Genomic DNA, 27,757 nt, shown 5'->3' on the forward strand with positions numbered 1-27,757 from the left:
TGAGTGTCTTTTTGCCACCTGGTCTTCATTTCTACATTTACAAACATACACCCTTTTTTATCTAACCCAGACTATTCCCTGAAAACACATTAACTTTCATGATGCTGAGCCTGCACTTTCTTCAAAGTGCTATTTCTTTGAAAATATTTTTCTCTTTTGACCATCTAGTAATGTCCTACATAGAGGTCACCCATTTTTCAGTAGCCTTTTGTGACTTCCTCAAGTCTCTCAGAATCAACTTTTCCTACACTGTAACATTATTACATTCATTGTCTATATGTTTATATTTCTTGCTGGTTAGGGCTGTACCATATTCTTAACTTTGTGTCTTCAGAGTGTAGGGCAATAGATTGTCGTATAGAATTAATATGAGTTGATGTGAATGTTGGAGTAATGATCTCTACTCCTTGAATCAGAAGAGGCCTCCTAGAGGAGGTAACATTTGAGCTTAAACCTTGAAGGATGGATGCATTCTGAACATGAGAGAATGAGGTTGGGGGAGGGTGACTATTCAGGAGGACAGGTTTGTATCAACAAAGGTCCTGTAGTTAGAAATAAAGCAGCAAATAATCCTTTTTCACTAGGAGATGATACCTATAGCGGGGGAGCAATAGGCAGTAAGTCCCTAAAAGTGAGACCCATCCAAAACACTTGGAAATAGGGGATGGGAGTTGCAGGGAGAGGTTAAACCAAGGAATCTTGCTCTGGGAATTTTCCACATAGAGGTACAGTAGTGTCCTGGGAGAAAAGGGAATATACTTTATCATAAGAATGTTACTGTATGTGTCCCAATACTGAGTTGACCCTCATTAAAAAACAATGCTGTCACATGTTCATTTCACTTAATAGTATACTCGATAAAGTGAGGTTTGTTTCTTTAGGAGGACAATGCATGCCAGACTCCAGACTGGGCCTGGAGATAGTGAGTCATCTGAATTACAGCTGACCAATTTCTGCTTACTGGTGGATTTTTTGTTGGATATAGTTTCTTTGGTAAGATGACCTTGGTAAAAAATATTGAGGAAATCTAACATAGTTCAAATATTTCATGTTGAAGACAAACCTTATCTTCAAATAAATTTTATCTTTAATATTAAATTTTTTTTCATAACATTTTCCAAGTGTTTTGTCCTGTGACATACATACATAATACACATGCAAGTCTTATATAATACATGGAATATACTTCATAATTGCATGTTATTAAAATCTTAAATGTTTAGTGTATAATGGTTTAATGCTGCATTTATATTCAGTAATAATTCTATTAAATGAAGACTTTTGGAAATCTTTTCCCATTTATCTCCTAAATTCTTTGCTTTCTCATTTTGAAGCCTACTAGAAGTATGAGGGTGCTGTGTCAGGTATGACATTCAGCCTGTTTTGTTTTTAACTAATTGTATTCACTTTTGTTATATTATAATTTCAGTAATGTAGCAGATAAAACTGGTGGGGTTGTTTTATAATATATGCTTTGAAATAATTAAATTGAGAGTTTGGGCATATATATTTTCTATAATAAAATGATTATATAATGTTAATTAAGAGCATGATACATATAAAATATTACAGATGATTAAATATTATTTTCTTTTTGATATAGATTAAAAAGCAATGAAATAACATAACTTTTGGGTTACACATTATTTAAACTTCTGTCATTTCATTTTTATTTTCAGGAGACCTATATTGAAATCCAGACAGAACACTTGCCCCAGCTGCTGCTCAGGATGGTTTCTGCCCTGACAAGCCATCTCCAGACATTGCACTTGTCTGAACTCACAGATTCACTCAGGCTCTGCTCAAAGATCCTTAGCAAAGTTCAACCTCCACTGTTATCTGCCAGCTCTGGAGGTGTTTTGCAGTTTCCAAGTAGGCAGAACAACTCAGTCAAAGAATGGGAAGACAAAAAGGTAATGTTAGCTGTTAATTTTGCTGTTAGACCAGTTACAGTTGACTCTTAAATAACATGGGTTTGAACTGTGTAGGTCCACTTATACACAGATTTTTTTTCAGTGAATATAAAATTTTTGGAGATTTGGAACAGTTTGAAAAAACTCGCAGATGAACCTGTAGCTTAGAAATGAAAAAATTAAGCAAAAGTTAGGTATGTCTAAATGCACAAAATATATGTACATAATAGTCTTATCATTTACCACCATAAAATATACACGTCTATTATTAAAAAGTTAAAATTTATCAAAACTTACATGCACATGCCCTGGCCAGTGTAACTCAGTTGGTTGGAGCATCTTCCCACACTAAAAGGGATGGGTTCAATTTCTGATCAAGGCACATACCCAGGTTGCAAGTTGATCCCCAGTTGTCAGTCTGGCCATGTATGGGAGGCGTTCAGTCCTTCTCTCCCTCTCTCCTTTTCTCCTTTCCCCCCACCCCCTCTCCCTCCCCCCCCACCCCCTCTCTCCCATCCCCCTTCCTTTTTCTAAATCAATAAAAACATATCCTCAGGTGAGGATTAAAAAAAAACCTTATACACGAAAACAGAGATAGTACATGGCACCATTTGCTATTGAGAGAAATGTAAACAGATGCAGTAGGAAAATATAAGTGCATAAAATTAACTGTAGTACCTACGGTACTACTGTAATAATTTTATAGCCACCTCCTATTGCTGTTGCGGTGACCGCAAGTGTTGTGAGTATCCACTTAAAATGCCCTGTGACACTATCTAATTATCTCTGGGTGAGCAGTTTGTCTAGACAGTAAATTGCATATCACAGTACAGAAGTGATCTCTCATGGTTCTTGCATATTTTTTATCATGTTTGGTGCAATACTGTAAACCTTGAATAACACCATGAGACAAAATTCCACTAGTGATGCTGGAAGTGCTCCCAAGAAGCAAAGAAAAGTCATGGTATTACAGTGGTACCTCGGTTTTCCACCATCTCTGTTGATGAACATTTTGGTTTACAAACACCGTAAACCCAGAGATAAATGCTTCGGTCTCCAAACACTCCTCAGAAGTCGGCCATGCCACAGGGCTTCAGCTGAGTGCAAGATCCTGAAGCCTAGCTGTCGGCTGTTGATCCCTCAGTTTTTGAACATTTCAGAACTCGATCTTCCGGAACTGATTACATTCGAAACCCGAGGTACCTCTGTATAAGAAAAGGTTGAATTGCTTGATATGTTCCATAGATTGAGGTCTGCAGCTGTGGTTGCCTGCCATTTCAAAATAAATAAGTCCAGCATAAGGACCATTGTTGGGGGTGGGGTGGGGAATTCATGAAGCAGCCACTATACCTGTGCCAGCAGGAGCAAAAACCTCGCAAATACCTTTTTATCTCGTATTGAAAATGCAGCTTTTATGTGGGTGCAAGATTGCTGTAAGAAAGGCATACCTATAGAATCTAATATGAATCAAGAAAGAGTGAAGTCATTATGTGAAAAATTAAAGTAAAAGAAGGTGAAGGATCTAAAGCTGGAGAATAATTTTAGAAAGTGTTTTGATTTAAAAAATGTCAAGATAACAAGAGAAGGAGCTTCTTTCAATCAAGATGCAGCAGATGATTTCCCAGATGCCATTAAGAATATCATGGAGGAGAAAGGATATCTGCCTGAACAGGTTTTTAATGCAGACGAAAGTTCCCTGCACAACAAAGGACACTTATTACTAAGGAAGAGATGCCAGCACCAGGCATTAAGGCAGGAAGGGATAGGCTAACATTACTCTTGCCCAAAGGCAGTCAGGTTTATGATCAGGACTGCCCTTATCTATAATGCTGCTAAACCAAAGCCTTGAAGGGAAAAGATAAACACCAGCTGCCAGTGTTTTGGTTGGTTGTACAATAAGAAAGCCTAAACAAGAACCCTTTCTTTGCATTGGTTCCATCGCTGCTGTGCCCCTGGAGTCAGGAAGTACCTTGCTAGTCAGGGACTGCCTTTTAAAGTTTGTTCGATATTGAACAATGCCCCTAGGCACCCAGAAGCCGATGAGTTCAGTGTCAAAGGCTTGGAAGTGGTCTACTTGCCCCCAAACACAATGTCTTTAATCCAGCCTTTAGGTCAGGAGGTTAAGGCTCATTACACAGGGTACTCTATGGAAAGAATTGTAAGTGCTATGAAGAGAAGAGAATCTCAGTAGAACATCATGAAAATCTGGAAATGCTACACCATTGAAGATGTCATTGTTCTATAAAATGCTGCAAAAGCCATCAAGCCTGAAGCAGTAAATTTCTGCTGGAGAAAACTGTGCCCAGATGTTGTAAGTGACTTCACACAATTTAAGACAGAGCCAGTCAAGGAAATCATAAAAGATACTGTGAATATGGAAGAAGAAAAAAAAAGTGGGAGATGAAGGGTTTCAACATAAGGATCTTGGAGAAATTGAACTAATAGACACCACAGCAGAGGAATTAATGGAGGACAACTTGATGGAAGTGAGTGCTTCTAGACCACTAGTGCCAGACAGTAAGGAGAGGGAGGTAGAAGCAGCAGTGCCAGAAAACAAGTTGACAGACGGTCTGGCAGAAGGGCTCCACGTATTCAAGATTGCTTTTAATTTCCTTTGTGACATGAACCCTTCTATGATACAGGTGCTTAAAGCTAAACAAAGTACACGAGGAAGAAGGATTGGTATGGCACAGAAACATTTTTAGAGAAATGAAAAGGAAAAGGCCAGAAATTACCATGTATTTCTGTAACGTTTTACCAAGTACTCTTCCCTCCTGCCCCCTCTTCCTCCTGGTCCCCCTCCTTTGCCTTTTCTGCCTCTGCCACTCTTGAGACAGCAAGGCCAACCTCTCCCCCTCCTCCCTCCCTCCTCAGTGTGGGGCTGGGATGATACATTATGTTTGCTCTCAGAGAATTCTAGTTCCTTACATTGTGCCGCTTTCTCTTGTTGAAGAAACTGCTTATCAGTGAATCATCATAAGTAAGTGTTTTTTTAAAAATGTAACAATGTTTCCAACTCTGTATTATGAATATGGCTATAATACTGTATGCCATAAAAATGTTATAATGATTCACTTATTCCTGTATAGGCTAGGCTATTGCACTAGGCTACCACAAAGTTGTACAGTTACACATGTATTTCAACCTTGTATGGGGGTGGGGGGCTGACGTCTCTCCTACCCCCATGTTGTTCAGGGTCAACTGTTTATTTCTTCAAAGCAGAACAGTTTCTCAGTAAAATTGCATACCTAACCATTTAGTGAATCTAGCATAGATCCAAATGTGTGACAGTAGACCATTTTGTAGGCTTAACTGTTTATGTCAGCACTTCCCAATAGAAATATAATGCCAGCAACATATGTAATTTTTAAATTTCTGATAGCCACTTTTAAAAAACTAAGAAAACAGATGAAAATAATTTTAATTATATTTTATTTAGCCTTTTCTAGCTAATTTATTATGATTTCGACATGTAATGAATATAAAATTGATGCAATGCAAAAAAAAATAGATATTTTACATTTTCTCTTGTACTGTTTTAAAAATTTCAGTGTATGTTTTATACTTATAGCACATTTGCTCAAATGCTAAATTTTTATCAGAAACACTTGAAATAAATTTTAGGTCCTCTGTCAAATCAGCCACATTTCAAGTGCTCAGTGGCCAAATATTTATAATCTAGACTTTACTGTTCCTTTCATATGTAAACAGTAGATTTTTTACAGGCTCTTGAAATCCAGAATCTTTTTATTCAGTCTTCTAGATTCTTAAAGCTTATGTTATGACATTGAATAGAATCATAATGATTTTAATCCAGCACTGGTAACATATGTAAACACCTGTGAAACACCTATGGCAAAATCAGTAACTTAAAAGCTTTCAAGTTTATAATATTAAAATATTTTTAGCAAATATTAAGGAAAACATTAATGAAATTACATAGGTGCAGGGGAAGTATGTTAAAACAAAGGTTTAAAAATTTCTAGCATATAAGGTTCATCACCTAAATCCAGGATTTGTGTAGTTGCCCTTATTATTTTTCCGTTGCTTTTTTGTTTTTTTTCAGCCAGGAAAAATATATTATCAGGATGATCTCATACAACCTTTCCCATCAACTAATAATCCTAAAACTTTTTCCTTGGCCCTAATATATTGCTCTTCATATATGAAATGAACATTACTGACCCTCATTCCATTTAAATATATCCAAGATTATCCTGCATAAACTCAAACCAGTCTCTCTGACTTTCCTTCCTACCTGCTTATTATTTATATGTGACATTCTGTTATGATATAATTCTGTTGTTGGGAAATTCATTTTATTTGTTGTTTTTCCTTACTTTATGCCTCTCGGATCTTAGAAATAAAACTAAAACAGCTATTAACTGCTTTTGAAGTTTTGCTTTTTAATTGAGTGAGATTAATGGGTAGGGAAAGGACCTTTGCATTCTCTCAGTAGCATATTTAGATATATGAATATTTACTAGGTAGAAAACACCTGGAGGCACTTATTGATCATTAAAGGTAAAATATTAGGAACATCGATTTGTAATAAATGAAATACAATTAAATAATATACTTTTTAAAAATATATAATGGTTCATTAACCTTAGAGCGTGCTTTTCTCTCTGTCTCTCTCCTTCTCCCTCTCCCTCCCTCCCTCCCTCTCTCTAGTTTTCTTCTATGTTCCCAGGGCATATATCTTCTTTACTACTTTTTACTGAAGCACAATGGTATTATCTTCACTGAGATGTCTGAATAATGATCATTATTTGAAAACTGAGGGTATTTTCTGTAATTTTTTGAAGTGTAAGTGAAGGAATGGTTCTTTAAAAAATTATAAATCTAATTTTGTCTCTCTTCTCTAAGTACATTTTTTAAAAAACCAGTATTGGATCTCCAATTTCCAAAGCATGTCATTTCTTTCTATTTTCAGAAAGCTGTTTTATTATAAAATAATCTGAAGCCTAGTTATGTAATATAGACCATACAACTAAATATTATAAATGTATGCAAGTTTAACTGAATTTTGTAGCTTAAATTCTAGTAATTTAATGTCCATTGTTTTATGATCTTTAAAAAAAGCAATACAGAAATAACTTTACAATAATAAGCTAATGATAATTTTACCATTTAAATCATACTTCTTTTTAAAAATGTATTAATACAAGATTTTAGATGGTTGTTAACCTTCCAAAGGAAAGAAATTGACAAGTTCAATTCTGATAGCTATCTCTGACTTTGGCATTGTAATATGAAAGTTTCTCCTACTGTTAGAGAGAAAGTGATAGGCTGTGGTGAAGAGAGCATGACATTAGAATCACCTAATTGGAGCTCTTCTACTAATAAACCTATTTGCTATAACTTTGGGCAACTTTTTTTTTTTTTTTTTAACTTCCCTGAGCCTCAGTTTTCTTATCTTTGAAATAGAGAAAATAGCCTGTCTTCATTCGGCATTCATGCTGGGTATCTAGCACAGTCTCAGCCCTTTTTCAGCCCTTTCTTTCTAGGAGAAAGACATTAAACAAATAATTGCACATTTAATTATAGTTGTGATGAATGTATGAAGGAAAATGTGGAGTGGTAGGAATGTGGAAAGGAGGGGATCTGATCAAGACTGGGGGCCAAGGAAGGCTTTCTTCAGAAAGGATTATTTGAGTGAAACCCCAAAGAAATTTGGGTAGGAGTGAAGTAGAAAGAAGAGAACATTTGTTAGAGGAAAGAACATTTGCAAACACTCAGACAGATAGGGGCACAGTGCAGACAGAGAGGGAGATCCAGCTGTTGAGGTAGGCAGGAGCCAAGGTCTCACAGAGTGAGTCTCTGCACTATACTAAGGCTTTTACTCTACCCTAGGAACACACTCAAGGGAAAAAGGCAAGTGATATAATCAGATTTGTGTATTAGAAAAATTACCCTGGCTGCAGTGTGGAGAATAGATCTAGAAACAAAAATGAATGTGGGGAGACCTGCAGTGGTCCAGGTGAAAGTAGGTGGTGGCTAAGATGGGGGGTGAAGATGGAGAAATGGATGGATTAGCCATATATAGGAGGAAAAATCAATACGACATAATAGTGGATCACTAAGGATGAGTGATTCCTAACGTGGACTGAATGTCTGCTGAGTGTCAGGTGTTATGCCAGGTACTTTACATACCCTGTCTTACTTAATCCTCACGGCAACTGTAAAATGTAGGAATTCTCATCATGTCAAGTATACAGTTTAGGAAACCAAGGTTTGGAGAGGTTAAAGAACTTCCCAAGCTAGTAAGAGGCAAAGCCTTAGCTGACTAACGGCCAGCACCCTTAACCACTGTACTGAAGTGGGTGTAAAGGAAGTGTGGATGACCTATTAGACTTTATTTCTAGTTCCCAGAATATCATTTTTTACCCTTGCATGTCTCATTTCTTGCATTGTTTAGACATTAGGAAAATTGAACTGTTTAGGCATTAGGAAAGTATTTTCATAAAGTAGATTGAATAAATTGTTAGTCCTTTGAAAACAAGGATATGGATCTTAGAAATTTGTACATATATTTTACCATCATGAACCTAATTTTATGCTATGCATATAGTGGAAAGTAAATATTTAGTGAATTACTTTAATTGATATATTCATTTGAACCATATCCATATTTCCTATTGATTATCATAGACATATAAATCAATTATAGAAACTATTTTAAGATTTAACTATATAGGTTAAGTTGTAAATAGGAATCTAAAGTTGACTTCTCTCTAAACGTGGTCATTTCTGATTTGTAATTCCTAATGTATACATTTAGCTACTCAGCCTTTTTTCTTTTCAATCTCTACCAGGTATCATCTGTTTCTCTTGAAAATCCTACTGAAGTGTTTGAAGATGGAGAAAATCCACCCAGTAGTCAGTCATCAGAGAGCGGGTTCACTGAGTTTATACAGTATCAAGCTGACCGAGCTGACGACATTGACAGAGAACTGAATGGGGGCCAAGGAGTGGCTGCCATCCCGATTGGCAGCACATCCTCTGAGACAGAAACGGCTTCCACTGTGGGGTCTGAAGAAACCATCATCCAGCCTGCTTCCATAGTCACTCAGGGCACCGCACCCCGAAGTGGGAAGACAGTCCAAAAGACTGCAATGCAGTGCTGCTTGGAGTATGTCCAGCAGTTTCTCACCAGACTCATCAACCTCTACATTGTTCAGAGGAACTCTTTCTCTCAGGCTTTGGCTACAGAGCCTCATGGGGATCTCAGCCGAGAGCAAGGAGACACTTCAAAATGGGACAGGGATTCACATGGAGATGTAAAAGACAGGAACATAAGTAAACAGAAAACTTCCAAAGAATACCTTTCTGCCTTCCTTGCTGCCTGCCAGCTCTTCTTGGAGTGCTCAAGTTTTCCAGTTTACATTGCCGAGGGGAACCATACCTCAGAGTTACATTCCGAGCAGTCAGAGACTGGTAAGGTAGTTTCTGTTTTATTCATATTCAGATAGTTTCTGTGGTGTACTTTTTTTTTTTCCAGGAGCACTCAGATATTAAAACTAGAATATTTTTAGACAGTTCATTTTGTTGTTGTTAATCCTGACCCGAGGATATCTTTTCCATTGATTTTTAGAGAGAGAGGTGGCGGGGGTGGGGTGGGGGGGTGTAACATTGATGTGAGAGAGACACATCGATTGGTTCCCTCCCACACATGGATCCATCCTGCAACCCAGGTGTGTGCCCTTGACCAGGAATCCAACACGAAACTCTTAGGTGTTCGACCCAATCCTAGCCACTGAGCAACACTGGCCAGCGCAGCAATTAAATTTTTATAGTGTTATTTTAATTTGTAGATTTTTAAAATGGGATATTGTCATTATGGGGAGATTGATATGTTGGAAAAGTTTGTGATTTTTATGTCTTTCACAGTTTGCTTGCAAGTGAGTAGAAGCTAAGAAGGAAATTGACTCTATTCTTTGGAGAAAATGAATCTAACATTTAGACCCAGTTTTTCCCCCTCACTGTTTCTTTTTTAGTATGACTAGTATGTATGTGTACCTTTATTTAAATTTTTATATGTACACACAGTGCAGTGATTACTATATAATGTTTGATTACTATGTAATCTTTCATTACAAGAAAATAGATTGTATAAGTTGGCATAAAAAATACATATTAAAAACAAGCTTATGAAATCCTTGTTACTCCTTTATTTTCTAGTCTAGGTGAGAGATCATGGTTTTGTTAACAGATCAAGACCTAAAGGTAGTAAATAAAGGAGCTTTGTTTTTTTTTAATTAACTGGGAAGTTAGAGTATTTGTGACAGGTTCAGTGTGATGAACACTGTTGGCTTCCATCTTCTGTTTCAGACTGGGAGCATGTGCAGCCTCCACTGTGGCTCCAGACTCTGATGAATGCTTGCAACCAAGCAAGTGATTTCAGTGTGCAGAGTGTTGCTATTTCACTAGTCATGGACCTGGTGGGACTGACTCAGTCTGTGGTCATGGTCACTGGGGAAAACATCAACAATGTGGAACCTGTGCAACCCTTAAGTCCAAACCAGGGAAGAGTAGCTGTGGTTATTAGACCTCCCCTCACTCTAGGCAATCTGAACTACATTGCTGAGAAGACTGAGTTTTTCAAGGTAAATTCTAAATACATCCATAAATACATATGACTAAGATGATACTGGACATAGTTTGCATAGCAAAGATTTTAAAGATGATAATGGGGCTTAGTTTAACGCCTCAGTATCTTACTGTACAGAAACAGATCCCGCACTTGACCTGTACTGCTTTGCCCGTCTTGTCCCCACTTTTGCATGGAGGAAAAAGATAAGTATGAGGGGAACATTAGGCAAATAAAGGCAAGTATTAAATCACTAAAGCCATGGAGGAGATAATTTTGCCTGAAAAAGGAAAGAAAAAGGAAAGCTCGCTTAGAGAGTAAAACTTGTTTCCGGATGAAGTGGTTGTGCACTTTTGCTTTGTACAACTTAGTTCTTCAGAACTCCCTAGGAAAAGTTTTTCTAACTGGATTGGTTGCTTATCACCTATGGTGTATGATATTTAGAAAAAATGCAGTTTTTGATTTCTACAACAGTACAAATGGTATTCTCTACAGAGAACGAACATCAGGTTTATTTAGATTGTGTAACATCTTAAGAAGGTAGGTTTTTTTTATACATAAAATAATTTAAATTTTCCTTGTCTGATTTCAAGTCATCATGCCCCTCCAGATAGTTCCTCCTGCTAGATTAGAGTTGATTTCTATAATGGTGTGGTTAAACCCTGAAGATTGTTGCATTGTTATTAATGCTGTCATAGATCATCACATGCTGTGTTAACAACAGCTCTGAAATACATATGACCTACTTTATATGCCTTAAGTAGTTTGGATATTTGGACTGTGCATTTTATTTCACTTTGCAACATATAACTGTAAATATTCAGTGTGGGAGTTATGCCCTCTTATAATGTATTCTAGCATCACTTTACTAAATTTCACTAAAATAGTGAAATGGGGTCTTAGTTTGGCTCTGTAGAAAGTGCTTACATGTCTGATATTTAAAATAAATATTGTTAAAGGACTACCATAAGATGTCCTAAGGGCCTGAGAGTGGGCAGGTGAAAGGTACACTTCTAAATCTCATCCCAGTATCATAATGAATATCAAAGACCTTCAAGGTATGTCTGTAAGACTTGTATGTACCAGTAGGAAATGTTTGTTGATAAGTTTTCATTTTGGTTTTGTAATACTGTCACTTTTACATCTTCTCCTGCAGCATGTAGCTTTAACATTGTGGGACCAGCTGGGAGATAGGACACCTCAGCACCACCAAAAGAGTGTAGAGCTGTTCTATCAATTACATAACTTGGTTCCTTCTTCTAGCATATGCGAGGATGTTATAAGTCAGCAGTTAACCCATAAAGACAAGGTAATTTCTTTTCTTATCCTGCGTCCACTTCCCACTCCTATTATACCAAATATAAAGTACGGAAACTCTAGGAAAATGATTGCAGCTACAATCTGAATAAGAGAAAATATAGCTTCATTCAGAGTGATTTTAATATCTTTAAAATAAATGTTCTATTCTTTTTAGAGGAAAGGTCTTTACAAAAGCATCAGTAATATGAAAAATCAAGTAACCCAAAATTAAATACTGGGTTTATTTCCTAGTTCAGGATACCGGTTATGGGTAGTGATGATTACAGTTGTTGCTGGTCCAAGTTTGGAGTCATTTAAAGAGGCCTCAGTGGCCTCGGTTGTGGTACTGATGGGGATACATTAATATATGGAAATGAAATATGTTAATTTACATTTATAAGCTAAAGAACGCTAATATGTGAGATGACATTATTTTCATTATATTACATATCCAAAATAAGGATTTTGTATTTTAATGTATAGGAAGTGATACATAGGTCAGTTAAAGATGTCTGAGTTACAAGTGAGCCTGAGAAGGTAACTTAGGCCTCTTCCAGGTAACTTAATGAAGCTTGTGGTCTTCCTGCACCTGCTCTGTAATATAAATTCAAGATTTATTAAATAGCTTTTAGAAGTAGATTGCTCTAATGGAAAAAAACCTCAGTGCTAATGAGTTTGAATAGGTCATACTTAAAAAGGCATTGTGTCAAGTAAAGGAAACAGTTGGCAGCGTGAGGAAGCAGCAAATGAAGGAGTAAATGAGGAAGAATAAGTTTATTCCCAGGAAAAATGTTAAAATTCTATTCCAGCTTCAACACATTCTTTCACAACTGTTCAGAAATAAAATTTTAAATAAAGTCTTATATTTTAATTTAATTTTGTTTTACATTGAGTAAATTTGAGATAATTTATATACCTGTTTACTTGTGTAACATCTCATTAGTAAAGAAATACTAAGTCCTGAATAAAGATACATCCGTGTAAAAAGTTAAAGTGCCTGTTATTGCTTATTTTTATTTTTACATGTTTGTATTGGTTGATGTACAAACACCAGCTTCATGGGAAAAGCATTTGTTAAGCCCACAAAAAGTAAGCACTTCTCTGACCAACTACAAGCAATTTTAACAGTTGCAGTCTCTGGTTTAGGGGGGCTTTTACTTGAAGGATTCTACAAGTGCTAGAGAAAGACTGTAAACATTTTGATAATATTACATTTTCTACTTGATTTACCTTAACACATGCTCATTATCTAATACCAAATGCTGGTCTTTCTAAATAATTTAGTTTTACATTGTTCTATTCATTGTTATCTTAACACTTAATCTTTTTCAAATAATCCTAAAAGTAGTGTAATATTTTTCTTGTAGAAATAATTTTTAGGTGTTTAAATTTTTTAATCTAATAAATCAGCTTTGTAAGTGATAAATTCATTTGGAATTAATAGATAATTTCTGGGAGCAAAAGTAAATCATATAGTACAATAAAATCAATTTTGACTACTAAATGTGTATATTAAAATGAGGGAGAAAGTGCTTCCTATACTCAAGATATCATGACGACATGCACATTATCAACTCTTCCGTACAATAATCTAGTAAACTGACCACCTACTCTGAACTGAATAATTACTTAGAGGCAGCATGAGATGATCCTCTAGGTTTAATATTTTGTATATATTTAAGTATTTTCTCTCTTTCTACTTCCATGAAAAAATTAAGTTTACTGTGGTGTGTTTTGGAGTATCATGAACATTGAACATAACACACTCTCTTAAACAGCTACTTTGATTTTACTAAAATTGCTTAATATCTTTATTAAGGAGAATAAAATAATTTAACCTCATATTCCTTCTCAGAAAATAAAGATGGAGGCACATGCGAAGTTTGCAGTTCTTTGGCATCTAACAAGGGACCTCCATATAAATAAGTCTTCATCTTTTGCACGTTCTTTTGACAGGTTGGTTACATTTTATATTTAGATTTTATAGTCAAATACCTTAATGTCTCTTCTTGAGTCCTCAGTTTGGCAGGTACAGGCAATAGCGATGTACACATTTTATAAATAGAATCTTTAAATTGTTAAAAATCTAAGCTTTATTAAAATTCATGACATTTTTATTTATCTACCAAATTTCATTTATCTGCCAGATTTGCCCTTTCTCGCTCTGGAGCACCCAGTGCCCCTTCCTTTTATTGGATGACTGTCAAGTCCCTATAGTGCGGTAGGTGCCATGCCAGGTGTCAGGAATACAGAATGGAGACAGCCTTCTTGAATCTATATTCACATTCACTGACATCACATGTAAACAGTAGATTGTATAAATGTTTCTCTAACAGTTATTTTCAATCTTCTGCCAGAACTGGACTTACTAAAATCTAAAGCTAAAATACTGACAAACCCCTTCCATGGATTCAAAGAACCTGTAGCTGCCTACTTAGATGATTCAGTCTCCAAATATGAGATTTGCATTGACTTCCAAGAAGATACTACTTATAAGCAAATTCATATATTGGCATATGATAGCAGTCTCACCAGCAGGTGTCCTACAGGTGGCCACGAATCTTTGCCAAAGCCCAGCTCAGGATCAGATAGATGTGTGCTCTATTGGATGTTATGTCAGCTGGGGTTTTTGAAGTAGCATCACCATCTTTAAATGATCTACTGTTGAACTTCTACAACACACTAGGCCCTAGGCCTAGGTACTTTACAAATACCATCTCTAATTTGATGACCAATGTTTTCTCATCGTACAAGTGAGGCAGTGAAGGCCCAGAGAAGTTGTGACTTGCCCAAGACCACACATGAGATAAAATAGATGACCCAGATTTGAATCTCTGGTATTCTGATTCCAAACCATCCCTTCATGCCTTTCATAGAAAGTATTTCCTTGAATTAAGTACATAGTTTTGATTCATAAAGAGAATGGGGGCAGAGGAGCATGGGCCAGCATACAGGTAACATTGACTTGCATTGGAGGGGGTTCAGTATTTGGTGACAAGAATATGTTGCTAAAACAAGATTAGTATTCTAAGTATTTTTTTAATTCTTTACCACTAGTCTTATAAGAATAATGTGTGCTTGTGAAATTTCAAGAAACAAAAGTACCTACAAAAAGGGAAAAGACTGTTTTCTTCTGAGACTGTAGGGATTATTAAAATGCTGCGGTCAGAATTATCCTGAAGTATGATTAGTTTAAAATAGTTAATTCAAAATAAGAAATAGGACTTACAATAATGTTAATTTTAGAAAAGTCAGAGTGTCACAATTAAAGTAGGTGCTTTGTTCTTATTTTCGTTTATTGTAGGTCACTGTTCATCATGTTAGACAGCCTTACCAGCCTCGATGGTTCTACTAGCTCTGTGGGACAAGCTTGGCTGAACCAAGTTCTACAAAGACATGATATCGCAAGAGTTTTGGAACCATTGCTATTGCTCCTGCTTCATCCAAAAACTCAGAGGGTTTCCGTGCAGCGTGTTCAAGCAGAACGTTATTGGAATAAGGCTCCTTGTTATCCTGGAGGAGACAGTGACAAGCATTTCATGGAAAACTTTGCATGTAGCAATGGTGAATATCACATGGAAGTAGAGCCACTTTATTTAGAATTAAGTTTTTAAAATAAAGTGAGAGGTGAACACAACAGGGATTGGCAAGATAATTGAATGTGAGATTTTCTCCATGGCCATATTTTCTCTCCCTGCATGTGCACTGGCAGTGCTCATGTGGGCCATGTCAGAATGTGCTTCATCAGTGATCATCTTAGAGGAACTGAATTCCTTTTAGCAGTTAAATCTTCTTTTAGGGGAATATTCAGCACAGCATTGGTCAGAGACATTCTTCAGTTTTGATGGAAATACCTTTAGATTTTATTTTGTAGTCCTGGTCCCACAAGGCTCTGTAGATACTCCACTAGGAATATATAGTAAGCTTATAACGTGTATTTATATTTCATGAGCCATTTTCCTCATCTGTAAAATGGGAATCATAACCCACTTCTCAAGTCATGTTTATGTCATGTTTAGTGCAATGACTGGCATCTTATAAGTGTTTGATAAACACTATTATTACTGTGAAATCCACACTTTACAAACTGTTGAGTGAAGCACTCTGTAACACAATGATAATGGCCCCTTCTATTAGATGAATTTATTATATGTTAGGGACATAAGACTCATTTATATCATTTGTGTCCCTTGACAACCCTGTGAGGTCAGTAATAAAAAAAAAGTGATTTTACTAAGCAGGGAGCTGATTCTTAGAAGGCTGTGGTTTCTAAAAGTTCACTGCTGGTAAGTGGTGCAAGCTGGAACTAAACTGTCTTACTCTTTCATTTTTAGTATGTTTCTACAGAGCCTTGGTTCCTTTTTCTAGATTCCTTTCCACTGCTTCTCCTGAATCTTCTAAGAAAATGCCCTACCCTGCTAATTGCCAGAATTTCTGTGTATTCTTGTTTTACTTGCCACAGTTCCTGCTTGTCTGCTGAATTCTCACCTCCTCTGAAATCAATCTGAGACCTCCTCACCTGTGGTATCATGATGCTTTCCCTGAAAGTGATAGCCTTTGATTTGTACCACTCGTCTGTGACTAAGCCTCCCACCCATTTTAAAAGAATGCTATCAATATGGTCTGCTCTCCAGAATGTGTAGAATAAATTAATGTTTGGTGACCCCTCTGATTCTCTCCTGGAGGAGTAATCCATGTCTGTTTCTTCTCTCACCCTCATTGTTGTTGGTTTAGGGCCACACTCATACTAGGTAATTCATAAACGTCTTGAATTTTATTTAAATCGAGGAGGTTGTATTTTTATACTTCCCTCTAGCATAACACAGGGAGGAAAAAAACACTAAAATTTTGAACTGCAATAGAAAGGAATGTCTTATTTGGGGATAAGTGCAAATTTTTATATTTCATCTGTATTAAATGTGCTGCTCTGTTTAAATCAGTTGAACAATAGGCTTTCTATTGTTGAATTGTGTTTATTAAATTCTAGTTAATAGTCATCTACATATTTCCTGACTTAAAAGGTCCAAAACAGTAATACAATTTTAATAGTAAAATATAAGTAGGTTTTGAAACTAATGATTAAAAATCTTGAGTTCAGTTTACATTTCTACATTTTTATTATTTTAATGTAATCTATATTTTTCCTTCTTTACTATTTTTTTTCATATGCCAGTAAGCCAAGTACAACTCATTGCATCTAAAGGAAATGGTGAAAAGCCACTTACCGTGGATGAAATAGAGAACTTTAGTCTCACCGTTAATCCCTTAAGTGACAGACTTTCCCTTCTAAGTACCAGCAGTGAGACAATTCCAATGGTTGTATCTGATTTTGATCTTCCAGACCAACAGATAGAAATACTTCAGAGTTCTGACTCTGGATGTTCACAGTCCTCTGCTGGGGACAACCTGAGTTATGAAGTTGATCCTGAAAATGTGAATACCCAAGAGGATTCTCAGGTGCCAAACGCAAGCTCCCCAGATGATGATGTTCAGCAGGTAGTGTTTGACCTGATATGTAAAGTCGTAAGTGGCCTCGAAGCAGAATCGGCATCAGTTCCTTCTCAGTTAGAAATTGAGGCTATGCCCCCAAAGCACAGTGATGTGGATCCAGGCGAGGAGGCGATTAAAAGTGAAGATCAGTCCACCCAGCAGAGTCAGAGTGCCTCGCTGAGTAACGAGAGTTCTCAGTTTCTGTCTGTGTCTGCGGAAGAAGCCCATGAGTGTGCGCCAAGTGGAATCTCCAGAAATAGCTCCTCACCTTGTATTTCAGGAACAACACAGACTCTCCACGACTCTTCTCTTGCTTCCACAGAAGCCAAATCTAGACAGAGGAGTCACAGTAGTATTCAGTTCAGCTTCAAAGAAAAATTATCAGAAAAAGTCTCAGAAAAAGAAACAATCGTTAAGGAGTCAGGTAAACAACCAGGAGCAAAACCTAAAGTAAAACTTGCCAGGAAAAAGGATGATGACAAGAAAAAAGCTTCAAATGAAAAACTCAGACAAACCAGTGTGTTCTTCAGTGATGGGCTCGACTTAGAGAACTGGTATAGCTGTGGGGAGGGAGACATTTCTGAAATTGAGAGTGACATGGGCTCTCCAGGATCACGGAAGTCTCCCACTTTCAACATCCATCCCCTTTATCAGCATGTGCTCCTGTATCTCCAGTTGTATGATTCATCCAGGACTCTTTATGCTTTCTCTGCCATCAAAGCCATATTGAAAACTAGCCCTGTTGCTTTTGTAAATGCCATATCAACCACCAGTATAAATAACGTGTACACCCCTCAGTTGTCTCTGCTTCAGAATCTGTTGGCCAGACACCGGATTTCCGTTATGGGCAAAGACTTTTACAGTCACATTCCAGTGGACTCAAACCATAACTTCAGGAGCTCTATGTACATAGAAATCCTCATTTCCCTCTGCTTGTATTACATGCGTAGCCACTACCCAACTCACGTGAAGGTCACTGCACAAGATTTAATAGGCAATCGAAACATGCAGATGATGAGCATAGAAATTTTGACGCTTCTCTTTACTGAGCTGGCAAAAGTAATAGAAAACTCAGCAAAGGGTTTTCCTAGTTTTATCTCTGATATGTTATCTAAGTGCAAAGTCCAGAAAGTAATTCTTCACTGTTTGCTGTCATCTATCTTTAGTGCACAGAAATGGCATAGTGAAAAGATGGCAGGTAAGAATGTGATCGCTGTGGAAGAAGGTTTCTCAGAGGACAGCCTTATCAATTTCTCAGAGGATGAGTTTGACAGTGGCAGCACACTCCAGTCACAGCTGCTTAAAGTTCTTCAGAGGCTCATTGTTCTAGAACACTGGGTAATGACTATCCCTGAAGAGAATGAGACAGGTTTTGATTTTGTTGTATCTGATCTGGAACACATCAGTCCCCATCAGCCCATGACTTCTCTTCAGTATTTGCATGCTCAGCCAATCACATGCCAAGGCATGTTCCTCTGTGCAGTGATACGGGCTTTACATCAACACTGTGCTTGTAAGATGCACCCGCAATGGATTGGCTTAATCACCTCTACTCTGCCTTACATGGGAAAAGTTCTACAGAGAGTGGTTGTTTCTGTGACACTACAGCTTTGCAGAAATTTAGATAATCTAATTCAGCAGTACAAATATGAAACAGGACTATCTGATAGTAGGTAAGAGTTGATTTTTAATTTTGTTATCATTGACACTTATCATGCCAAATTTTTTTCATGAAGAAAAAAATCCAGCTTGAGGAAGAGTAACAATGAAAAAAAAAGATTGGAAAAGAGAAGGAATATTTAAACAGGCCTTTTTTCTCCTAAGGGCGGATACTAATTATGTTGTTCTTGATTGAGCTGGCAAAAGTAATAGAAAGCTCAGCAAAGGGTTTCCCTAGTTTTATCTGATATGTTATCTAAGTGCAAACTAATTTCACACTAAATTAATTTAAAATTATGAATAATTTTTTTCCTATCTGATTTTATTTCTTGTTTTGGAGGCGAAATTCCACCTGTCTCCCCAGGCCATGTTTAAAATTAGCCAGATGTTTTAGTAGACTAGTTTCTGGTTTGCCTTCTATATAACCTCAGCAACTACATGTAAAATATAAGAAAACTGCCTGTATTATTTAATATATACCTGCCTTACACAGTTGCTAGAGATTTACTGGCTGTATTTGTTTATTTTGTAGAGAATGTCTTAGCCAAAAAGAACTTTAGTACATTTAATGTTACTCATTTATTTTATAGATTGCAACTTAAAAGCTCCTAAGTTATTTTAATCATTTATGTACTATTTATTGAGCACTTGCTATGTGCCTAGTACATGGTGGACATTTACTTTTGATAAAACATGGACTTTTCTTTCTCAGAACACTTGTTCAAATGAATGCATTTTGTTTCAGGCCTCTGTGGATGGCATCAGTTATTCCACCAGATATGATTCTTACTCTTTTGGAAGGGATCACAGCCATTATCCATTATTGTTTGTTGGATCCTACTACACAATATCACCAAGTAAGACTGCGCAAATATTTCACTTTTTAAAAAAGATCATGGGATACAAGTCCCATTTATAAGCCTCAGTAAGGAATGACTTGTATTTCCCCCCCAACTTTAATAGCTTTGGGTCAATGTGGACCACAGGCACTTGTTAGAAGCCCGCAGAGGAATCCTCTCAATCCTTCATATGATCATGTCCTCGGTGACATTGCTTTGGAGCATACTGCATCAGGCTGATTCTTCAGAAAAGATGACTGTTGCTGCATCTGCATCTGTTACCACTATTAATCTTGGAGCCACAAAGGTTAGAAATTCTCACTTCATCTGGGGCTCAAGAGTCTGTTTTAGCACCTTCCCAAAGATTATGTTCAGAATTTGTGAATAATTTCATTAGTATTTATGGCACTGTAATGGATTGAGTAATTAATTACCAAGTAATTTGTAACTGTTTTATTGAGAGATGACATCATAAAATTTACCTATTTAAAGTATATATAGTATAGTGATTTCTGAAAAGAAATTTACAGAGTAGTGAGACTGTTACCACAGTCTACTTTTCAAACATATCTGTCACTGCAAAGATTCCTCATACCTGTTTGCATTCACTCCCTGTTCCCAACCCTAACCTCAGTCAACCACATTAATCTGTGTTCTCTGTATGTAGCATTGCTTTTTCTGAGCATTTTGAATAAATGGAATCATGCATTATTTGTTTTTTTGTATCTAGCTGCTTTCATGTGACAGTGTTTTTGATGTTTATTCATACATGTTAAACTTTGTTCCTTTTTTTTAATATATCTTTATTGATTTCAGAGAGAGGAAGGGAGAGGGAGAGAGAGAGAGAAACGTCAATGATGAGAGTCGTCATTGATCGGCTGCCTCCTGCATGCCCCTGACTAGGGATGGAGCCTACAACCCGGGCAGGTGCCCTGACCAGAAGTCGGACCTCGATCTCCTGGATCATAGATCGATGCTCAACTGCTGAGCCACGCCTGGCCAGGCTAAACTTTGTTCCTTTTTTTAAGCGCATTTTAAGTTGACATTTCATATGCAGACCATCCTAGAAAACAATTTAGCAATGTGTAGAAAGAGCTTTAAAAGTTTTATACTCTTTACCTACTAATGAATTATAAAGTAATCATAATTATGCAAAGATATATTTATAAGACATTTATTATAGCCTTATTTAATGGCAAACAGAGATCCTAAACATTAAATAAGGAAATGGTTAAATAACTTATCCTTTAGTGTTACATTATGTAGCTACCAATAATCGTGGTGTTGAAAATTCTTAGTGGATGGAAAAATGCTTAAAAGTTTAGTAAAACGGGTGTTACTTAATTGAACAAATACTGTATTTCCCATTATGTAAAATAAATTTCTCTGCAGAAAAAGGAATAAAGTTCATGTGTTAATAGTGATTATTCAGAATGATGGCATTAATAATTGTTTAAAAATACTTGTATGTATTTTCCAAATTTTCTACTTTATATTTAGAAGAAAATTATATGAATTTTTAAAAGCGTGTTATGCTATATGTCAGTTGTCAAATTCGCATTCTTCTATTACCTAGACCTGACTTCCTAGGCTTGTGAGTCAAGGAAACACATTTGGAATTGGGTGAAGGGGAAGGGTTAGAACCATGAGAAAATTTTGTCTAAGTACTGCTGATATTTGGATTAAACTATGTTTTTTTGTTGTTGTTGTTCAGTATCACTTAAATATAAAAGCAATGCCCCCTTTTAAAAAAATAATCTACATTAAACATAATTGAATTTCATGTACAGTTGCCCCTTGGACCATACAGGGGTTGGGGGTGTTTATCCCCAGTGCATTTGAAAATCTGTGAGTAACTTTTGACTGCCCCCCAATTTTTTCCCCTCAATATCCACTAGGGATTGGTTCCAGGACACCCCTCTCCCCACCATGGATATCAAAATCTGTGGATGCTCAAGGGCCCTGTATAAAATAGCATAGAAAATGCATACAGTCAGCCCCCCACATCCATGGAATCCCAAGTGCAGATGGAAAACAGTGCGACTATTTATTGGAAATAATTTCTGTATTAGTGGACCCTGATGGTTCAAACCCTTGTTGTTCAAGAGTCAACTATATTATGTTTTTCTGTTATCTCATCACACTAATTAGATTCGTGCATTTAGCTGATTGGTTGTCATTTTATAGGATTTTTTTTTCACCTTATAGAATTAAAATGACCATGGTTGCATCTCTTAACATGATTAAAGTTTCCTCTACTATTATTTAGGTAGTAAAACATATTAATGCTTTCATAATTTTTAATTCATTTGTCATTTGCTTGTTTTAGAACTTGAGACAACAGATTCTTGAATTATTGGGCCCCATTTCAATGAATCATGGTGTTCACTTTATGGCTGCCATTGCATTTGTTTGGAATGAAAGGAGGCAGAACAAAAATACCAACAGGACCAAGGTATGTATTTAACCATTTTATACTTTTTGTTTTTTATTTGGTAGAGCATTTGGTGAATACAGTGGGTCCTTACTTAGTGTCAGCAAATGGGTTCTCGGAACTGTGGCAAAACAACATGTAATGAAACCAAATTTACCATCGACTCATTGATATAAACAAGAGTTAAGTTCCTACTATATCTCATCAATATTATAATGAAAAGATGTTGAACAAAATGATGTCATTCAAGGACCTGCTGTACAGGCTAATTTTCAACTCTCCATTAGTTGCAAAAGGGCTGGGATGGGGTGGGTAAGTAGAAAAGCAACACTTTGTCTACTGGTTTAGATAACAACTTGTTGCCTAAATTTCTTAAATAATTATAAAAGGTATTATTTTATGTGAAAAGAGAAATTTGTATGATATTAAAACTGTAGCTATATTTAAATAGCCATGCTAGTATAGTACAGTGTATCTTTTAAATGCTGGTCATTTGGGGTAGGAAGCAAGGATATGGAGAAAAGTTTTTATTTTCACACTAGGTTTTTCATTATGATATGACAGGTTAAATAGTTTGTTTCTAAATGTAATTCATATATTGGTTTTTAATATGTGTGAAAATGTTGTTTTGTGACTTTAAAAGCTCAAGAAAAGTTTTCTGTATTAGAAATAAATAGTGATGCATTAGAATATTAAGGCTATTAAATTTACATTCAAACAAGATATATGATTTGTCTAGCTAGAGGTTTCTGATATGTTATTTTTATGCTGATTTCACATTACATATGCTGACATTTCTAAAGTACTAAAAATAAACATTTCATTTATATGGCATTACTTTGCATGTGAGAATTCAGTAGTAGATACTACATTTGACAGAATTGAAATCCTGGACTATTTGAAAGCAGTCAATTAATATTTGACAAAGGAAGCAAGAACATACAATGAGGTAAAGATAGTCTATTCAATAAACAGTGTTTGGAACATTGGAAAGATACTTGCAAAAAAATGAAACGACCAGCTCCTTATGTCATATATAAGAATAAACTCAAAATGGATTCAAAACTTAAATGTAAGACTGGAAACCATAAAAATCCTAGAAAACATAGACAGTAAAATCTTGGACATTTCTCCTAACAAATCTCTTCAATCAAGGTCGACAAAAGAAAAAATGAACAAATGCAACTAAATCAAACTAAAAAGGTATGCACAGCTAGGGAAAGTGTCAAAAAAAAGAGAACCCATTGACTGGAGAATATACCAATAACACATATGATCAAGGATTAATATCCAAAATTTATAAAGAACTCATACACCAAAAAATACAAACAATCCAATTTAAAAATGGGCAAAGCGCCCTGGCTGGGTGGCTTAGTTGGTTGGAGCGTCATCCCAAACAACAAAAAGGTTGGGAGTTTGATTCCTGTCTGAGCACATACCGAGGTTGGGGGTTCAATCCCTGGTTGGGGGCACGTACATGGGATAACTGATAGGTGTTTATTTTTCACATAGATATTTCTCTCACGTGCATGCGTGCTCTCTTTCTCCCTCCCTCTCTCACTAAAATCAATAAACATATATCCTTGGGTGAGGATTAAAAAAATGGGCAAAGGATCTGAACAGACACTTCTCCAAAGAGCACATAGAGATGGCCAAGAGAAATGAAAAAATGCTCAATGTCTCTACTCGTCTGAGAAATGCAAATTACAACCACAATGAGATAACACCTCACACCTGTCAGAATGGCTACCATCAGTAAACCAACAAACAAGTGTTGGTGAAGATGTGGGGAAAAGGGAGCCCTTGTGCACTGTTGGTGGGAATGCAGATTGTTGCAGCCACTGTAGACAACAGTATGGAGGATCCTCAAAATATTAAAAATGGAACAGCCTGATGACCCAGTGATTCCACTTCTGGGAATATATCTGAAGAAAAACAAAACACTAATTTGAAAGAATATATGCACCCCTATGTTCACTGCACCATTATTTACAACAGCCAAGCTATGGAAGCAACCCAAGTGCCCATCAACAGACGAGTGGATAAAAAAGCAGTGGTACATACATAAATGGAATATTACTCACCATAAAAAAGAACAAAATCTTACCATTTGAAACAGAATGGATGGACCTAAAGGGTATTATGCTAAATGAAAGTCAGTCAGAGAAAGACAAGTACCATATGATTTCACTTATATGTAGAATCTAAAGAAAAATATAAATGAACAAACAAAACCAAAACAGACTCATAGATACAGAGGACAGACTGATAGTTGCCAAAGGGGAGGGGGCTTGTGGGACTGTGTGAAAGATGGGCGGAGTTTGGGGAGATGGGCAAAAAAAGTGAAGGGATTAAGAAGTAAAAATTGGGCCTGGCGGGGTGTGGCTCAGCAGTTGAACATCAACCTAGGATCTGGGAGATTGAGGTTCAATTCCAGGTCAGGGCACATGCCCGGGTTACAGGCTCAATCCCCAGTCAGGGGCGTGCAGGAGGCAGCCGATCAATGACTCTCTCATCATTGATGTTTCTCTCTCCCTCCCCCTCTTCCTTCCTCTCTTTGAAATCAATAAAGATATATATTTAAAAAAAAAAAAAAGTAAAAATTGGTAGTTACAGAATAGTCACAGGAATGTAAAGTACAGCATAGGGAATATAATCAATAATACTGTAATAACTGTGTGGTATCTGATGGGAACTAGATGTATTGGTATAATTATTAAGTTATGTAATGTCGAATCACTGGGTTATACACCCGAAACTATGAATAGAAAGACAAGGATTAACAGTCACATGAAAAAAAACTTTTAATATGATAGACGAAGACCAAAACAACTGGATTAAAAAGTCAGAAGGAACAATACAGGTAACAGAAGATGTAAACAATAATAATGCTTTCAATAAGTGACACCATATTGCACCCATGAAATAAGAGACTGGAAGAAAGATCATTGCAAAAATTTAAATTTTTCTTTGATGTTAAATTTTATAGCAGCAGCAAAACTGTACGGTTTACAACAAAAGGGGTAAATATCAGAAATAGAATGTAAATTTGGAGAGATGGAAATGGGTAAAAGGAGATAAGAAAATTAGCGAAGTGATCGCTGATCGGTGTGGCTGAGTTTGTTGGAGCGCCATCCTAGACTCTGAAAGGTGGATTCCTGGTCAGAGCACATACCTAGGTTGTAGGTTTAATCTCTGGTCGGGGTGTGTGTGGGAGGCAACCAATTGATGTTTCTCATATCAATGTTTCTCACTCTCCCCCCTTCCTCTCTAAAAAATAAATAAAAGAAATAAAAGAAAATTAGGGAAGTGATACTGGAGGTTCAATATTTTTTGCAGAAGTAGGAACAAAAAATAAGTGAGTGGAAAAAAGAATCTAGTCCAAGATTATTCCTCCAACAGTCACTGTGAAAAAGATCTCCTCAAAGATTATCATATGATTTCAGGACACTAGATTTAAAGAGATTTGAAAATCTTCCAAAGAGAAAATATTGGCCTTCCTCACTGGAATAACGATAAGACTTGTCAATAGCAACACTCGAAATTGTGATGTGAAAATTAGTTTCAGCCTGTAATTCTATACCCAGTCAAACTGTCACTCAAGGTATTTTGAACCATGCAATGTCTCAAAAAAAAGTGCCATCAATTAACCCTTTCTCAATGATAAGAAAGTGCATCTCCACCAGAGGAGGAATAAACCAAGAAGGAAGAAGATAGAGGATCTAAGTAATAGGAGTTCCAACACAGAAGAAGAGGAAAGGGAATCTCTAGGCTGATGGTCACAGGAGAGATATCAAGATGATACTGTGTAGCAAGCCTAGAAGGCACCAACCCAGGGTAGAACAGAAAGACATTGAACAGATGTCTCAAAACAAAAAAAGGAGACATTAAATGGAGGAGGAAAGGTAGAAGATTAGTTACCTGGTATGTTCAAATATGTAGTTAGAGGAGATTTCAGTTGCTGGAGCATTTATGATGAATTTGTGATAGAAATAGAGAAAACCAAGTTTAAAAAAGCAGTTTATTAATTCTAGGAAAAACAAAAAGTTGTATTAGAGAAATGCAATGATATACAAGGATAGTTCCTTCTTACAGCACAACCATAAGTAGGCTTGTGAACACTATATGTTTATTTTAGTAAAATTATGATATAACTCTGTTGGGAAGATAAGAACAAAAGTGGAAGAGACCTCAATCATTGTCTCCTAAAGTAGGAGGTCACTAGGTAATATCTAAAAATGAAAAAAATATATGAAGTAGGAAAAAACAGCTGTGTGTATTATTCAGAAATAATAGAAAAGGGCTAAGGTCTGAGCATGGTTGCTTTGGGGCAGGAGAAGGGATAGGGCACTGCAGATTTTTTCTTATCGAGCTTATTGTCCTATGTGATTTTTTAAAAATCATGTACATGTATTATTGATAAAAACATTTTTAAAGTGTAACCAATGGACTTGAAAATTTGTTTATATTAAGAAGAGACCATAAAGTATTCTCTTGATTCTGTGACTTCTCTTAAAAGACTTAGGTACGCACATATGTAAATACAATGATGTATTATCCAGGTTATTCCTGCAGCCAGTGAAGAACAGCTCTTACTGGTAGAACTGGTTCGCTCAATCAGCGTCATGAGAACAGAAACTGTTATGCAGACTGTGAAAGAAGTTTTAAAGCAGCCCCCAGCCATAGCAAAGGACAAGGTAAGAAGAGCTTTTCTCAGCTTTTGCTTACAGCTGTTTCAAAAATGATGCTGGTAGGTAAGATTTTTTGTTGTATGGTAACGTCCTTTTAGCAGAGATGAATGCATTGTGGCACTTACACTGCCGTAATGAAAACTGATCAATATCTTCAAAGACTTACTATTGTGATGATTCTGTAGCCAGTGAAAAACAGTTAACTGCTCATGTCTGTATGTACACTTAAGGCAGTCAAGAGCTGTGTCTCCTAATTCTTAGGGGCTGGGGGTTTGGTGGGGGTGAGGTTCTGGTCCTTTAAAGGAAGAACACAGAAACCCAAGCCCAAGGTGTGTTTACCTCAGTTGTTGCCTTTCTCAAAGCTTCTTTGTTGCTTTCTCTTCTAAATGAATCTCTTTTTTAAAAATTTTTTAATTTTTTTCAATTGATGTTTACATTCAATATTATTTTGGAGTAGTTTCATAGTGGTTAGACAATCATATACTTTACAAAGTGTTCCCCCTGATCTTTCCAGTACTCACCTGACACCATATGTAGCTATTACAATCTTATTGACTATATTTTCTACTCTGTACTTTTACATCCCCATTACTGTTTTGTTAACCACCAGTCTGTACTTCTCAATCCCTTCACCTTTTCCTCCTAGTCCCCCAATCCCCCTCCTCTCTGGCAACCGTCAGTCTGTTTTCTATACCTATGAATCTGTTTCTGTTTTGTTTGTTCATATTTTTTCCTTTAGATTCTACATGTAAGTGAAATCATATGGTACTTGTCTTTCTCTGACTGACTGACTTTCACTTAGCGTAATACCCTTTAGGTCCATCCATTCTGTCTCAAAT

At 36.4% G+C, this 27,757-nt stretch overlaps 1 protein-coding gene across 4 annotated transcripts in view; it reads left to right on the plus strand.

The window, feature by feature from the left end:
* DOP1A (DOP1 leucine zipper like protein A) overlaps positions 1-27,757 on the plus strand; it is an 86,013-nt gene that overhangs the window by 36,166 nt on the left and 22,090 nt on the right. For all 4 annotated transcript variants that reach the window (XM_016207340.2, XM_087817482.1, XM_087817484.1 and 1 more), the window contains 12 exons: positions 882-993; positions 1,680-1,913; positions 8,732-9,353; positions 10,248-10,522; positions 11,663-11,815; positions 13,661-13,761; positions 15,110-15,369; positions 16,979-18,968; positions 19,700-19,811; positions 19,918-20,100; positions 22,123-22,248; positions 26,790-26,924. In XM_016207340.2, coding sequence (XP_016062826.2) covers positions 882-993; positions 1,680-1,913; positions 8,732-9,353; positions 10,248-10,522; positions 11,663-11,815; positions 13,661-13,761; positions 15,110-15,369; positions 16,979-18,968; positions 19,700-19,811; positions 19,918-20,100; positions 22,123-22,248; positions 26,790-26,924 — 4,303 coding nt within the window. The remainder of the gene's footprint in view (positions 1-881; positions 994-1,679; positions 1,914-8,731; positions 9,354-10,247; positions 10,523-11,662; positions 11,816-13,660; positions 13,762-15,109; positions 15,370-16,978; positions 18,969-19,699; positions 19,812-19,917; positions 20,101-22,122; positions 22,249-26,789; positions 26,925-27,757) is intronic.

This window comes from Miniopterus natalensis, chromosome 5 (genome assembly GCF_054644295.1).
Source record: "Miniopterus natalensis isolate mMinNat1 chromosome 5, mMinNat1.hap1, whole genome shotgun sequence".
NCBI classification, from domain to species: Eukaryota; Metazoa; Chordata; class Mammalia; order Chiroptera; family Miniopteridae; genus Miniopterus; species Miniopterus natalensis.